Source organism: Priapulus caudatus, unplaced genomic scaffold, assembly GCF_000485595.1.
Source record: "Priapulus caudatus unplaced genomic scaffold, Priapulus_caudatus-5.0.1 Scaffold153, whole genome shotgun sequence".
NCBI classification, from domain to species: domain Eukaryota; kingdom Metazoa; phylum Priapulida; class Priapulimorpha; order Priapulimorphida; family Priapulidae; genus Priapulus; species Priapulus caudatus.
Genome location: NW_014577214.1, coordinates 200532 through 217157, shown reverse-complemented (window position 1 = coordinate 217157; position 16626 = coordinate 200532). Strand labels below are relative to the sequence as shown.

The 16626-nt window shown below is 39.3% G+C and overlaps 2 protein-coding genes across 3 annotated transcripts in view; one reads left to right on the top strand and one right to left on the bottom strand.

Moving 5' to 3' along the window:
- The first annotated feature begins 407 nt into the window (after positions 1-407).
- LOC106806313 (ras and EF-hand domain-containing protein homolog) lies at positions 408-2966 on the top strand. The gene is made up of 5 exons (XM_014808202.1): positions 408-485; positions 924-1038; positions 1345-1449; positions 1814-1890; positions 2294-2966. Exons 1-5 carry the CDS (start codon positions 427-429, stop codon positions 2391-2393), a joined length of 456 nt encoding a protein of 151 aa, XP_014663688.1. The 5' UTR covers positions 408-426; the 3' UTR covers positions 2394-2966.
- Positions 2967-3043: 77 nt separating this feature from the next.
- The window catches only part of LOC106806312 (protein LSM12 homolog), a 22951-nt gene continuing 9368 nt past the window's right edge, over positions 3044-16626 (bottom strand). For both annotated transcript variants that reach the window (XM_014808200.1, XM_014808201.1), the window contains exons 3-6: positions 6417-6553; positions 5892-6001; positions 5533-5668; positions 3044-4979 (exon numbers count right to left, since the gene is read on the bottom strand). In XM_014808200.1, coding sequence (XP_014663686.1) covers positions 4875-4979; positions 5533-5668; positions 5892-6001; positions 6417-6553 — 488 coding nt within the window. In that variant the 3' untranslated portion in view covers positions 3044-4874. The remainder of the gene's footprint in view (positions 4980-5532; positions 5669-5891; positions 6002-6416; positions 6554-16626) is intronic.

Below are 16626 nucleotides of genomic sequence, written 5' to 3'. Positions count from 1 at the left end.
CTTACCCCTACCCCTACCATACCTTACCCCTATCCCTACCATACCTTAACCCTATCCCTACCATACCTTAACCCTATCCCTACCATACCTTAACCCTATCCCTACCATACCTTAACCCTATCCCTACTCTAACCCTACCTTACCTTAACCTTACCGTACCCTACCCTATTCTACTTGTTGTTTTACTATCTACAGATTCGTGCGATCATGTGGAAACTAACAAGGGGCACCGAATTCGTACATAGAATAGTTACTTAACTATAATATTAATTAACGACAACCTACCTGAAATCAGACGGAAAAGATAGTCGAGATTCTATACAACAAACTCCGCATTCTTTCATGTACAATGCCTTGATATTAGGTAGAACATTTCGTCACAATTCCTTCCGCTGCGTTTCAGGAGTGGACTTCCAGGTGAGATCAATGCTTGTGGACGATGTTTTAGTGGTCCTCCAATTATGGGATACTGCCGGACAAGAAAGGTAAAGCTCTAGCAAAATTATCCTAACTTATCGGTGCAACATATACGAATTTATCTTTGTACATACTTTACATTATCGTTCATATTTATGTGCAGCGTCCGTAAATTGTCTCTAAAAATGGACGATGGCGTTAGTCACGCCGTCAGGGCTTCTTCTCCCGCACCCTCCTCTTCATGGCGTTAGTCACGCCGTCAGGTCTTCTTCTCCCGCACCCTCCTCTTCATGGCGTGTTGTAGCCGTCATTACTATTCCTCTTACGTCCACGAGTCCCACACGTGTCTGCCAGGTCCCCCAGCCGCCCACTTTCAACATGCGATTTCTCGGTGTGATGTAATATCACAGTATTATCATGCATGGGCCTGATACTACATTTGATCAAATGTATATGCTTATATGCTTGCATGTGCTTTTATGTAGAGCTAAATATGTGCCTTACAGGTTTCGCAGTGTGACCAAGCAATACTTCCGAAAGGCAGATGGCGTTGTTATTATGTATGACGTGACATCTGAGAAAACATTGATCAGCATGCGACACTGGATGGCGAGCATACAGGTAGGGGCTTTTGCAACGAATATAGATGCACATCGGATGCAATAACGTCGTGTATGATCAGAAGTCCGTTGTAAAGTCGACTATATATCTCTTATTGACTGTTACAAACAACAAGGATGCTATGGCAATTGCCTGGTTCATGTAACCCTCACCACGGATACGTATGTGTATAAATTATGTGTAGCCTACGTAATGTGTGTATTATAGAAAATCTATAACCCTTACCATTCGAACATTGCATTTACTTTCGTTATAAATCACATTGCAAAAATAGGCAGGTTCACACTCAGTATAAGTCAATTTCAGGATAGTGTGGGTGCTGGAACAGTGATAACTCTCATTGGTAACAAGACGGACTTGGCACAGGATGACCGGCCTGTCTCTTACAAAGATGGAGCGCGTCTGGCTGACGTACGTCGTAGGCCTACATCACTCATCGCACTATTATTCTATGCCGTCATCTAGGCTAGTGTTTAAAAAATGAAAACGCGTTACGGGCCGGGGCCATAAAATACCTGAGAACAATATATACATATGTATATGTGTATAATATATATATATATGTTATATATATAAGTTATTCAGTAAAAACCAACGTGTAGTGCGCGGTGCGGCACGCTTATTATGAATGTCTGTCAAACGCCGGTGTTGTACGTGCATGCGTCTACGACTATCGCATTGCTAATATTCGAACACGTTGACTCTAAGCTATCGACAGCGATTTAACATTACTACTATATGGGCTGTTTACAAAAGAAGGCTTTTTCTTGCGCAGGAATATGGATACCTATTCTACGAAACGTCAGTGAAGACAGGAGACAATGTTATTGAATCCATCACAGGGTTGGCCTTGTACGTTCCGTGTTAAAGGTTTCGTTTTTTAACGTTCCCAACGAAATCCTACGGATATGGGAGATAAAAGCAGAGAAATAATGATATAGAATGTTGATGATATAGCAGAAACACGTGTTCACTATCTATAAGTCGTGATAATCGATAAGTCAATAAATCTATAAATCGTTAGTTGAACAGTGGTTGGTTTGTGACGCTGTTTATAGCCGCCTATAGTAGGCTATTGATGTCCGTATCCCCTTACCAAACTGCAGCGCTAGTTGCGTTACCCGTTTACACACAATAAAACACGAGATTACGCAGTGATAATGGATCTAGTTTATATAGAGGACAAGATATAACATGTTTTAGCCGGTACGCTGTTTGCCAGTACGCTGTTACGTGAATATTTTTTATATGACAGGCTGTTAAAAGACAAGGAGGACAAACAGATAGAAAGGACGATGCTAGATTTGACCACTGTCACGCCGGAATCTTCTTTACCCTGCTGTAACAAAAGCTGATGCTGTGACGCCACAAATGTGCCTCGTGGGACCAGAACGAATATTGATAGAAATCAGCTTCAGACCTATCGACTCGTACTTATGCTCGCGTTCTCACACGCACGCACGCACGCACACGCAAACACGCGCGCGCATGCACAGGAATATATTACAAGAGGTAGCTATACGCTTACTGTAAAACAGAGTAGATTTTGGAACTGTCACGATTAGCTGCTTTATAAATAACACGCATCGTGATGCACATGTACAAAAGATAACATACAGCAAGGCGAGAGAACACATCACCCGCGGTTGCGGCTTCAAATAAACCTTCATATTGTTTTACGCTAAGCTGATGAATTTCGAACGTATTGTTCCAAATTTCTTATATTAGCCCATGGCAGATATGTGTGCAGATAAATACACAAACAAACCGAGAAAATAACCACAAGTAACTTGCAGAACAGTGGCATATAAGTCCACACAAAATCTGAGTTCACAAATCCGTTGACAGTTTTATGTATTACGTTACAGTATTAAATTAATTAACATATGTAAGAAGAGTATGAATAAAATGCATGTATTTATAAACAACGCTCATAGTGTCTAAAAGCTGTGGTGTAGGAAATAAACTGTTATTATCCACAAATAAAAAATTTACATCCAACAACGGCAGTGCTTTCTGATTCTATTACAATAAGCTGTTATGGCGTGAAACATGCCAACAGACACATGAACATTCGTACGTATTATATCGCACAAGTGAAATCATTTTCAAAATAACTGATATAAACTAGGTAACAATTTGATGGGCTATCAGAATGCACACAAACGTCATGTCTATATAAACGCGTTATCACGCGTTACAAAGCGTTTCACTATAAGATTTTGATGTGTGAAATATCGCCACCTGGTAGCAACATCACGCAGCACGAAATCAACCATCTGCTGTATTTAATTCGAGCCTGAAAGGGACTACTTAAACCATGTCTCCGCTCACTCACCATATAACTAATAAATAGTTTTAGGCACATTAAACCAAACCTCAAGCTCGATAGCGCCACAGCATTTTTGCATTTTTGTAGTAATTTCTATTTTGGTTTTCAAATATTCTACCTTGCCTGGTTTTATTGATCTTGTGTGTATTTATGAAGTACACTACAGTCTTAAAAGATGTACAATGACGAGAATGTGGCCAATTTATGTTATGAGATGATAAACTACACGGCATGTGAGTAGGAAAATAAATGAAATTTCACGGTTCTGGCCAGATAGCTGCTTTAACATGACAATATGTAATTATCAGAGGCATGCATATACACACACGCACACATGAGCTATTTAAAAAAATACAAATTTAACGCATCTGCAACGTGCTGGACTGTTTGTGTAGCTCCAGTAAAACCTAGGACATGGACCGTCAGTTTCCAGAAGGTAATAACCCTCATATATGGTGCATTCTCTCAATAATTGTTTCTCGCAATTAGAATATAACCAGACAATGATATGTTGCCCAATCACAAACTACAACATTCCGTGAAAGATTCAGTAGTTTGTATCTGTAAATATTGCAGTATCTATCATCTTCCTGATCTCAGTTTAATGACTGTTCTTACATTTGACATTCTTACAAAACAACTACAAAATACCCTTCAGCAATTCAGCAACATTTATCTTATGTCAATAGATTTCATGCACGGTGTCGTGACACTGATATGGCAAACAGAGACATCATCAGGCTTACTTACTGCTTCCCATGCCCTTCCACGTGTTTCCTTCTCACTAATGGCATTCCATTGCTGCCTCAAATGTCTTCCACTGACTGTCCTGACTAACAGCAACTCACACCCTCAACTAATTTTTGAACGAATTTGTGACTACACAACCGCACCATAAATACGAGCAGGAGAAGACATACACGCACAAAACCACAGAAATCTAACAGTCGTTCACAAACCTTATAAAAAATAGAACGGAAAACTTTCTATTGACATATATAAACACACAAAGACATGTGGCTAACCAAATCGATCTCAACTGAAAGGAATGTCACGGAATAAGTCAATCAGATCATTCACTTTCACATAGCATTAAAACAATAAGTGTTTTTTTCCCAGATTTAAAAAAGTGCATATAATGCAGTAGATACGAATAACACATAGGACAGGATAGCGTTTACAAAATATAATTGCATTTAAGTTTACAGCACAGATCTACAATTTTGGTTTTATCAATAATATTTCTGTATAAAATCTTCTTTAGGGCTTCAATAAATAAAATGTGATAATTTTCAACATTACTCTAGACACATACCTACTAAGAAATTAACATAGGGCAACACATTTTACTATGATAATATTTTTAGAATGTAAACTACATTGTTTACAAATTAAAATTCCAACACAGGTTTTCCTAGTCTGAATGATAAGAGTGGAGAGATCAGAGATCGTGAAAATACTTGAAATCATTCCTGTTCGTTGGGAAAGGAATGGGCAATATAGTTTATTGGGAAACTTCACGGTCAGAGTCCGACTGAGCCTCTGTGACCGGTGATGCTTCCTCCAGGCAGATAACCGAGTTACATTTGTCTGTGTGGAATTTCTCAACCTGTGTCAAACAGAAAGAACAGACGTTACTATGGACCAATACAGAATCTCTGAATATTTTCTTGTTACATTCAATCGAAATAAAACTCATCAGATGAAAGTATGCAATTATTTCGCTCCAAGCCAGACATCGTTTACAAAACACAAGCATGCCTCCATTCAATATTCCATATTATGACTTGTCATACAGACCTATATTATAAGTTTAATAAAATTATTAAAAAATATATTAATAAAATTAATTAAAATTAATCTAATATCGGGAGATAAATTTTGATTTATTTTTATAAACCATTCTATCAATCCTTTCATCAACCAGTCTAGCTGTCGTTGTCAAACTGAATTAAAAAATAACTATTGACTTGTCGAGCTTTTATTCAGCGTGAGAAAGACAGCTAAACTGATTGTCAAAACTATTGCAAACAGGTTACATGCTCTCACTCATCATAATATAAAATATAATATATAATATAAAATTTACGTTACTATTATCATGAAATCTGACAAACTTATTGAAAGTTAGCCCTTATAGTAAGTTGTGATGATGCACATACTAGTTTTCTGACATGCTGGAGGGCATGGTCGCTAACATTCGACAGAGATCGGCAGCTGTCTGGTGTGTAGGGGGCTGATATCCTTACTTCTCCCATCACGGTGATATTCTGTCCTCTCCACGCAATGTCATCAATCCTAACAATCACCGTTGCGAAGGTATGCATAGAAATTCGGTTAATCCGAATGATGAATAAGCTATGCGAACATACATCACGAACGAACCTTGACTACAAGCTTCGTGTCTTGAACTACGTCACCCAGAAAATCGCTGGGCACATCAGCCATTTGACCATTAAGCTTTACGCTATTAACCATTTAACCATCAAACCATTTTTAAGTGACCAGATTTAATACTCACGTTTTGTTGATATGGTAAAACAACTGCTGTGCTTCTGATGTAACGTTTTGCCCGACTGAGTTCACCTTCTTAACCTTTTCCATCTTTGTCTTTGAAAGTCTTTGGTTCAGCTAAAAGGAATCACACATTCATAGCAGTGAACATACATTGCACTATAAGTTGATGCATCATTGAATACAAAAACGAAGCCATAATAATTATTCATGTGGGCATAGAAGACTCTCATCAGACATGATTCATACACAACTATTCTTACAGGTAGCAATTTATTGTATATAATATAGTCATATTAAATAAGAATTGGTTTGATCATACCATTTCATGTTTTGCACTAAATTACACACAATTGCTATCTAATAATTTTGATTGTCTTGACATGTTATATTTCGCTATTAATTTTTAAATAGATGCTAATCTTTTCTAAACATTAAATTAGCTAGTTATATTCATGTGGTAAGAGAGACTGATTAAATTACAAGGTGATTATATAATGCATTATTACCACACTTATTAAAAAAAACTCACTCGTTGAAAGTTGAGATTGCTGAGAGGTGCTAGAGGTTTAGCTTCCTTTTCTGGCAAGAGGCTCACATCATCAACATACAATAGATTGATGAAATGAACGTCACAGGTGTTGCCTTTCTGCTTGCTGTTTTGGCATTCTATATTCCAGTTAAGGATAGTTTTGCATCAATCTTCAGGTCTGCCACCCACAAATTTAGTTATAATTCTGGTTAATGTTACACTTGATTTCACTATCAACGCTAGTACTAGTAACTAGTAGAGGCACACATTCCTACAGCCGTAATTTACAATGGAGGCTGTAGTCCGTACAAACAACGCTACTATAATCCCCACACTTCAAACCCAAGCCATTATTAATCTTATTTCTACTACAGATTTGCGAAAATAAAGTGTGGGGTGCCAAACGACCCTCTTACCAAAGTTCAGTTATGCACCGCACATCAGCCTCATTCATCAGGGTCACTCACTCAGTTGACTCATTCGAGTCATTGTTTGCTTTCCTGGTTGGCCATAAACTACAGCGAAACAGGAGTGCAAAGGTAGGTGAGCTTCAGGTGAACATTTTTCTCGATGATTTCAACGCGTAAACTGTAGTTACAACTTACAGGTCTATAGTCATCGGCTTGGCTAAGTTACAAATACAATGGCAATGCTACAAAAGCCTGAAAAGACATGCGTCTAAACAGAGGAATTGCTCTGACCTGTGATTGGAGGATAAAAATAAAATTCGTGACGTTTCGTTTTGCATACCCCGTCGGGCAAAAACCGCTATTATGCTATTGACCGGATAGGAAATGTACTAACATGCATGATATGCGCGAACAGATTTGAGTTACATTTCTAGTATAATTCTAACGCATTATAGACACCATGGCCTTAGCCTTAATCTCTGTGAATTTTGAGTCTATTGAAGCGCGATTAGTCTAATTAATTAGCAAATATGCATGCTGGGTATGACTCATAGGCTAATATACGCGCGGCTATGGCCGGTAAGAAAGTATACTAACTATCATGATATTGCGTGAACGATTCGAGTTACATTGCTATAAATTCTAGATATTTATAGAGCACATGTCAACTCGAATGTCTCTTTAGCTATGATCGGCTGCGCTGTGAGTCTATGAGTTTATCTGAAAAGGCGATTAGCTAATTTCAATTAGGCAAATATGTTATGCGGCGGTATCGCTCGATACTCGACGTCATATGCCGCGTTCACACGTAATGGTTTAGCTAAAGCTAAATTTGAGTCTAGAAAGCGTTCCACACGTACAAAGTGGAATACTGTCCTGTCAAAATTCAACATTCAAATTCAAATAAATCTGATTGCACCAAATATCTCACAGATCTAATCCTTCGGCAGTAAGTGTCGCGAGATCTGGCGTTGTGTACGATTCAGCGTGTTTACTTTTTTCCGTTCCCTAGTTCAATTATCAATCTTGTAGAAGCTATGATCCTGATCAATATTTTTCGAATTTTTATACTGTTTTAGACTTTATTTTGTCGAAGTACACGTTCAACACTCCGTCACTCGCGGCATCTACCGCTCTACCAATTTAGCTGACGCAGTGCTAAAATTTTGGCTCGGGCGCTGGTCAGGCACATTTCGATGGGACCAAAATTGGCCGTGCGTGCTAACTCGGCACGCCCAAAAGACCGTCACCGTGTCACAGGCACGTGAAGCGTTTTCAATAGAAAGTATAATCTAAATAACTACGAAATCCTATTTGACTACTAAATCTTAATGTTTGTATCTCTTTCACCTATTAATAGTATTATCCCGACAGTTTCGATGTAAATTCCGTCTATTTAATCCTATGTGCAAACATACGCTGGCGGCCGGCCATTGCTCATGCTGCGTGCACTGTGCATCAACCTGACACTTAATATAGTATATAGCCGCCGTACAGCAAGGGCGTGCTGCCCAAATTCGCGCTCGACGCTCGGCTGGATTCAACACGATTACAACACAAGATATTCAACCATTTCCACTCCTATCGTTGTTTCTATTCAAGCAACGAGTGTCACTTGTTATATAAAACATACTGTCTCTGTTCGTACGGCGAGCTGTGTCACGGCAAAACTCACCACAAAGACTGATGAAATTCTCGCGTTCGCTCCTTTTGCCCCAGTAAATGTAAATGGCTCGGCCAGAATCCAGGAAACAACCCACGGCGCTCTTCGTGACGCTCATTCTGCACTGGCAACGCTGGCAAAGCGTTTTTAAAATGCTGCCAATGGTGAGGCTTCGTACTGGGAGTTTGGAAAGCAGCTGTGGTAGTTCGCGACAAAATGCGTGTGCCGCCTATAGCCGCTTTAGACTGGTACTGCGCTCCCACGCTTGTAGACTGGCAATTGGGAGTGAACGCAAGAATTCGCAGTCTTTGTGTGATTTCTCTAATGTGAAATCGCTTCGGCTCGAGCCGAAATTTGGTTATTTGCGGCAGGCGACTATTTAGGCTCAAACTAAAAACGTCCGTGTGAACGGGCCTATAGGTTAAATGCCAAAATGACCACGAAACGTCAGCGAATTCCTATTTGTTATGCCTCCAACTGCACCAAGTCGGAGCAATTCCTAGCTGTTTACTAGACTGTTTTTACTGTTTTGTTTAACTTTAACTTTAGTGTTATAGGATCAGTACTCGCTCTTGAATAAGGATACTAAGAGCTAGCATGTTTTCTGCTGGTCGAAGCTATAACTCTCTCTCCCAATCTTTTGTCCTTACACGTTGTAGACGTCAGCCCAGTTGCCAATTGTAATTATATCACGACCTGAACCATTATCCATTGTCATTTTGTGCTTATTTCTTATTATAGTCTACTTGGACTTGTATCTGCAAATCAAGTCATGTTATATCAGCTGAGCAACCGGTTAGTGCTGGCTACGTAGTGGAAAATCTAGAACTAAGAGAAACTCAGAACACGCCGGAAGAGGTCGCTGCAAAAGGAAACGTTTCAAACGTCCGTCGCATCACGAAGACAGAATGGTCAACACAAGTTGAACAACTTGACGTACGAGAAATCCAGCCTCCAGTACTATTGAATTATATTACTATTCAACATAAAATTTAATTCAATATGTAAGGTATAACGCCCGTTTAGCATGCCCGTTAGTAAAGCCGGTTTATGCGATGCTAGAATGCGTTCACAGGCGTTATATGTAGGTCTAATGTCACTCAGTGGCCACTGTCTTCCCATTCTACTTGCTGCTCCCAATGGACACATTCACACTCACCAGTCACAAAGACTGCAAAGTGACAGACAGCCTCAGAATAATGATAAGAAAAAAGATATGCCTAGTAGCTAAATACCAAGAACATTTACTACTAAAGGTGTTGTGTTTGTGTCAGCTCTATATCCTTAGTAATTATAGTATTACTATTACTATTAGTATTGACTCAGTTATTACACTAGTCACTGCACAAGAACAAGTGCCCGCACCTGCAGCGGCTGGCGGCTATTATCGTCCAAATGCCAAGACGTTATACAGCTCCGCTTGGCTAATCTTGAGGTTGCAGGTTTAATCAATTCCATTACTGGTGTCTGCGTCGACTCGGACTACTGCGGCTATAAGCACACACGCGGCCATTGACATATATAATATACAGACATTGTTTTATAACATTGTTATATATACCGTCAATGGCCGCGTGTGTGCTGTAGCTGCAGGTGAGCGGACCTTGTTCTTGCTGCAGTGTCATTAGTAGTAGGAACTGTAGGAATTAGTAGGGCCCGCTAAACTGTGTGAAGTTGTAAGTTAGTAACGTAATCGCTTTGAGTCTGTGCAACATGCTGTGCACTTTTACAACATTGTGTTCATATTGCATACCTACAGCGCCGCAGTATAACGGCCCAAGCTAGTAGCACGCCCATGATTAGTTGAGAGCATATGCAAAAACACTTTGCGGGGTCCGCAAACTCCCTCCTTGATCCAGTACAACTTATACTGTCTTAGTATACGTAATAACTAAGCGTATATTATATAGATATACTATTCTACTTACCATACTAGACTACTAGTAGTAGTTTAGTATACCTATAACTATCAGAACATGCTATAATTAAAGGATAGCTTTTCATCTAGAATTTAGGAGTATATTATTGATAGTAGATATGCATAAATCTGCATATATAGCCTACCCGTACAATTTTATAATTTACGCGCATTCACCATTCGCTGTGTCATAAAAAGCAAAATGAATTTCTAAAAATTTTTAATTTTAGGCGCTGATCATCACCCGCGATTGTCTCGCGCACCCTGAAAAGTTGCGCATTATGCCAATTATTTGCACGTTACCACGGGGTACATCTATCCTGCTTAGTAGGGCAGCCCGTGCAGAGTGTACGGCGAGCCTAAAAGATTATATATATATACTTATCTATCAATTAAATTGGGAGTTTGGCTCGCACTCATTTATTCAGAATAATCGATTATAGAATCTTATATGGAGGCCATTCTTATATAAAACAGTGAGTCTATATAATGAATAGAAAGCATGGAGATCTGCATCAGAGCCTCTCTAATTTGGCGCATTATTTATGATTTTGTATTTTGGGGGCGTTTTGCTAGGTGGGTCGGTAATTTTGGGCGCCCGGTAATTTGGTTTGAAAAAAAATGGCCAGGAATCGCCTGCATTACAGATCAAGAGGGCTAATCGAGAATTCAATAAAGTGCAATAATGATTTATACCTAAAAGTGCTAAAACTGAACGATATTCATTTTAGAACAGACTTCATTCATGATTATAACTGAAACGTAAGCTATAATTAGAAGATTATGCAATCCTTTTGTCTCTTAAAACTAATAAATAAGAAACCGCGCTTCGTCGTGTAGCCTGCAGCGAAACGTACGTTGCTTTGTGGCCAACTTTTTTCAGTGATGCACTGGGCAGTGGGCGCCACCTGTCAATTGTTAAGCACGATATAGCCGTCGGATTTTTAAAACATTAAAAAATAAAATTCCAATGCAATACTGAACCATAAAACTTTTGTATGTAACTCTAATTTTACCACTATTTTAACGTGAAAATATCTGAAGAACTTAAGTAGATGTACCAAACAGCGATATATATATGACCAGGCTGTACGATCATTTATGTCGTAGACTTGCTCGCCAGAGCTCCAAGAAACGGGTCTTTGCTAAGGTTAGTGAAGACCTATTGCAAGAAGAATAGGTCACATGTTGGTGTTGGGTTACACATATTGTATCTATAATATCAGGAGTAAATGTATTTACTCGGAGCCATCAACGTATACTTGCCACATTTATATTTTTGACGTGTAACGCATCTTCAAGGATGCTTCGTTTCTGTAATCACTATATAATGCCATATTGGAATTTAGTTCACATTTAAGTTAATTGTAAATTTAAGTTTTTTCTAGCTGCAACCGCACAGTCTCTCTCCATCTTTAATTGTGTCCTGTTACTTTGAAGACTAATCTTTACCGATGTTATAAGGTTTTATTCCGCAGCTATCCTTATCCTGATTGATCAGATAATACGGAGTTGTGATAAATATTTATCCATCCTTTAGTGACCAAGTTAAGCCACTTTTATTTAGTCTAAAGCATTATGTAGTCAGGTGAGTACTTGTGACCAACTCCTGTTGTAGCCTATACTCCAAGCCAACTCATAGTAATACAGCGCAGATTGAATAACTCAAAGATTTTCGTTACATCAACTTAATTCTTGTGGGACTTTTGTGGATTAATCTTAACTTTCACAGTTAGTTAGGATTGATTCAATGGATTGCAGATTAGAAGGATTATATTATTCAACTTTGCTTGACAAAATGTGAAAACATTTGAGGGTAGGGATTTACAGTCTCGTAGCTAGTCATACTGCTCACTGTATGTGAATCATATAACTATAATGTTTAAAAGTAAACATAATCCAATCATGTATTTAAAAATTTGGTTTCAAGATCACCATTGGATTAATGAAGCGCAGGGACCGCTGTATGCAATCTTCATAAAGAAGTTTGGGAAATGAAATGTGTGCGGTGACTGTGGTCATGTATTGTGTTACAGCTAGACCATGAAGGATCGAAAACACACAAGGGCACAATTCCGCCACCCAATATGGTCGTCCCCTTGGAGGAAATGATGAGAAGCAGTCCGAAACTGTCGTGAGAAAGAAGAATGAATATCGCTAGACTGTTTAGTAAAATAAGGTAAACAAGTATTATTATAGTAGTCCATCTTACTTGTGTTATTCTTTTTTATCAGTTATTAAGATATGAATGAACTGACTAACTAAGTCGTACTTTACTTTTAGGTGCATGTCCCTAACTCACAGCCTAACTAAAATGCTGAGACATATAAGCCAGACATTACATACAATAAGTACCTGCCAAGTAGGGACTCTGACAGTTGCATTTATTCAATGCGGAAGGAGAATTTGCAATTTATATGTTACAGAGTGGTTACTGGATAAACCTTTACAGTGGTTTTAAAGCGAATAAGGCCTGTGGTAGCCTTATCTTGACTATTCTCACTTGACTTCATTCACACATGTACTGTTGTTAATATTCTATGAACCATTTGCACTGGTCCACAGTGTGCCTATTTAATTTGAAAATTGCAATTTATGTTACAGAGTGGTTACATAACCTTTAGCAGTGTTTAAAGCGCGAATAAGGCACTTTGTATGCGCTATTCTTGAGCTATCTCACTTGTAATTCATTCCACATGTACTGTTTAAATAATCTATGACCATTTTTGCACTGGATGCCAAACAGTGTGCCTCATTTTAATATTACTTGTGTGATACAAGTATATGTAATTAATCATTGTAGCAATTCGATCAAAGGACAATAATTGATTGATGTCTGTTTTCACACTGTGTAAAATACTAGGCACTGTCCAAGCTCTTAATATCTGGAGGTTGAGGCTTATCACAGGAAGCACCAAACCTTGAGGATTCTTGTTTTGAAATTGACGCTAAAATGTCTGCTCTATGAGCATGCCGATACAGAGCAATAATATTTTGAGGAAAGAACTGCAAGTATTTTCCCTAGGAGTTCGTGAGCAGTTTTTAAGTATATATTGGAGTAGTTTTTATATGCATAGCAGTAAATACGTGTATTTTTACACCGTTGCTTAGTCACACGCTCATACTTTAATATGCACACTGGGGCAGCCGCGCCGGCATTCATCACTGCAGCGCTTGGCCCACTAACTTATGCTAGAGTTATAGTGACGGAAACCAGCAAATGGCTACGTGCTAAGTTATAACTCTCCTTGATACCGGGCTCGAATCAATGGTTGCGACAGAGTAGAGTAGCACAGCAAATGTGGTGACTGCCAAGACGCATGTTTGTCATTATTCCCAGTAGACACACAGACCAGTTTTTAGATTGGAAGGCCTAGAATCTTAGAATGCTAGCGTGTGTAATTTTTGGTAAATACTAAGGAAATACATCATTTGGATTTGGCCGTGTCAAGCGGGTTGTCACACATATCTAAAGCATCCTTCCTACCATTCATTGCTTGTGAGCGGCAGAGATATAGTTTTAGAGAATCTGACGGTCTGCAACATTATCTTGTATCTATAAAAAGTGAAGCAATAGTAGCGGCAAGCACAAGCATGGCAAGCCGTGAAGGAAAATCGTTTAGGTTCGTATATTTTTCTTTTTGTGCCCTGTAAACGTCTGCATGGGTTATCATTAGTAGCCTATTACACTTATATGATGATCATATTACATTCCGATCATGGGCGGTATCAGCCACTTATATGTAACTGCCAAGTTGACTTTTTTCTTCTCGCAGGTAAGCAGTAGCTCCTACGTCTCGACGTCATTCAAGTTAAGTGCTGTGTACCAAAACTATTCAGGGAAGCATTTCTGCGCAAGACAACGAAAGGCAATTACCCGCTTTTAAAGATCGATCAATAGATTGCCTGGTCAGTGGAAACTACGATAGTTGTTGCAGTTACACCTTGGTTGGAAATCGGCAACCGGTACAACGGAAGTAGGGCATGTTTGTTGATGATACGTTTCTGTTTAAACTACAGAGATGCTCTTGTCAGATTTGCAGATAAGAGCACACTTTTGTGATTTGTGATCAGACATCTGTTTTTGTAATCATTCTTTCTCGCCTTGAGCACCTGAGATTTTGCATGACCTAACGAAATGTTCAAGTGTTGCTAGTTTGTGGAAGAAATGTCTCAAAAGGACTGGGTGCACATTGCCAAGATTCATAGAAAAAATTTGCAGAGCATTTGAGACTGAGACAATTAATCTTTTTCCTGGAACTATGATCTCTGTGACATGCTATTGGGATTTCAAGACAGTCACCCACATGACTAAAAAGCAAAATTGGGCAGTTGCTAGAGACAGGCAGATTCTTACCTTTTTTACAACTGCGTGGCACAATAAAAAATATCTTGGCTGAATACTGCAAAAATCCTGTGTGAACGGATCAAGAGAATGCAGCTTGAACTGGAATGACATCTGTTCGTTCGTTCATCGAACCATATAGCTGTTGGTCAGCTCCAGGCTGGTGGTAAACACAACTGAAAGGAAAAGAGTAGACTATGATCCAACCATCCAATAGCCTGGTTTAATGGACTCGAGGGTCGGTAAGATGCACTGTGGCGAAGCAGCCCAATATCTGTGCGGGAGAGAACACCCTAGCAGGGCCATAATGGCTGGCAAGCGGCACAGAACTTGGAGAGGACAGTGTCACAGGTAGGACTTTGCGCTGGTTACAATAATGACGGGCCTGTGACAAAATGCGCCTACCCAGCTGTGGTAGTGACACCTTGGCCTTCGGTAGTAGCAGGCAACCTGCACCTGAAAAGATAGGAAGGCACGAGTTATAAGGCCAGCTCTGCAGAAAACCCGAAGAAAACCCTCAGAGAATAGATATAATGAACATACAGGTAGAAGGCAAAGCAATCACATGATGATGAATAGTTCCTGAAGGACAAAACTTTAGGGGAAAATGCTCAACATCGTCAAATCGTCTGAGGAAGAGACAGCTAGAAAACATTAAGTGCTCAGACAGCTGGGGCAAACAACAAGAGTTGGAAAGCAAATTATTTCAGAAGCAAATGCTGCAGAACTGATGATAAGTGTTTCATCTCAGCTAATGAAGATGAAGGGTTGGCATTTGTACCGCAAGTGCATTGAATTAATTCAAGATAAACCGCCAGAAAGCAAGATTAAAAGTAAACTTAGGCAGCACGAGAAAACTGGGAGAAACAGGGAAGACATAGAGAAATCTAATACAGGAACCATAGCATAAAGAGCCATGGCGAAAACGATGATATCCTTGAATGCACTTGTGTTGGGCAAAAAGTGTAAACATCGTCAAAGTCGTGCTGAGGAGAGACAGGCAAGAAAACTGTAAGTGCCAAGATCAGCTGGCGAAGCAACAAGAGTTGACAACAATTATTCAGAACAATCTGCAGAGAACTGTGAATCAGTGTTTTCATCTCAGCCTAATGAAGATGAAGGGTTGGCATTTGGTACCAAGTGCCATTTTAATGTCAAGATAAAACCCAGAAGCAAGAATTAAAAGTAAACTTAGCCAGAGAAAACGGGAGAAACAGGAAGACCATAGAGAAATGCTATACAGATACCATAGCATAGAAGAACCATGCGAAACAGATGATATCCTGATGCACTGTGTTGGGCAAAGTGCTAAACATCGTCAAAGGTCGTCTGGAGCAAAGAGACAGACAAGCAGTGATTGCTTCAAGACAGTTGGGCAACAGCAACAAGAGTTAGAACAAAATTATTCAGAACAAATCTGCAAGAACTGATGATAGTGTTATCTCAGCCTAATGAAGGATGAAGGGTTGCATTTGGTACGCAGTGCATATAATTCACAGATAAAATCCAGAAGGCAGAAGATATTAAAGCAACTTAGGCCAGAGAAAATGGGAGAAAAGGAAAACATTAACAATCTATACAGAACATAGTAATAGAATCACACAAAGGCGTGATATCTCTGACTACACTTGTGTTGGCAAAAGTGCTAAACCTCGCGTCAAAGTCGTCTGAGCAGAGAGAGCAGAAAGACAGTGATTGCTCAAAGACAGGGCTGGCGAAGCAAAAGAGTTGGAAAACAATTATTCAGAACAAATCTCAAGTAACTGGATGATCAGTGTTTCATCTCAGCTAATGAAGATGAGGGTTGGCATTGTACCAGGTCGCATTGTTGATTCAAGATAAACTCAAAATCTGAAGAATTAAAGTAAACTAGC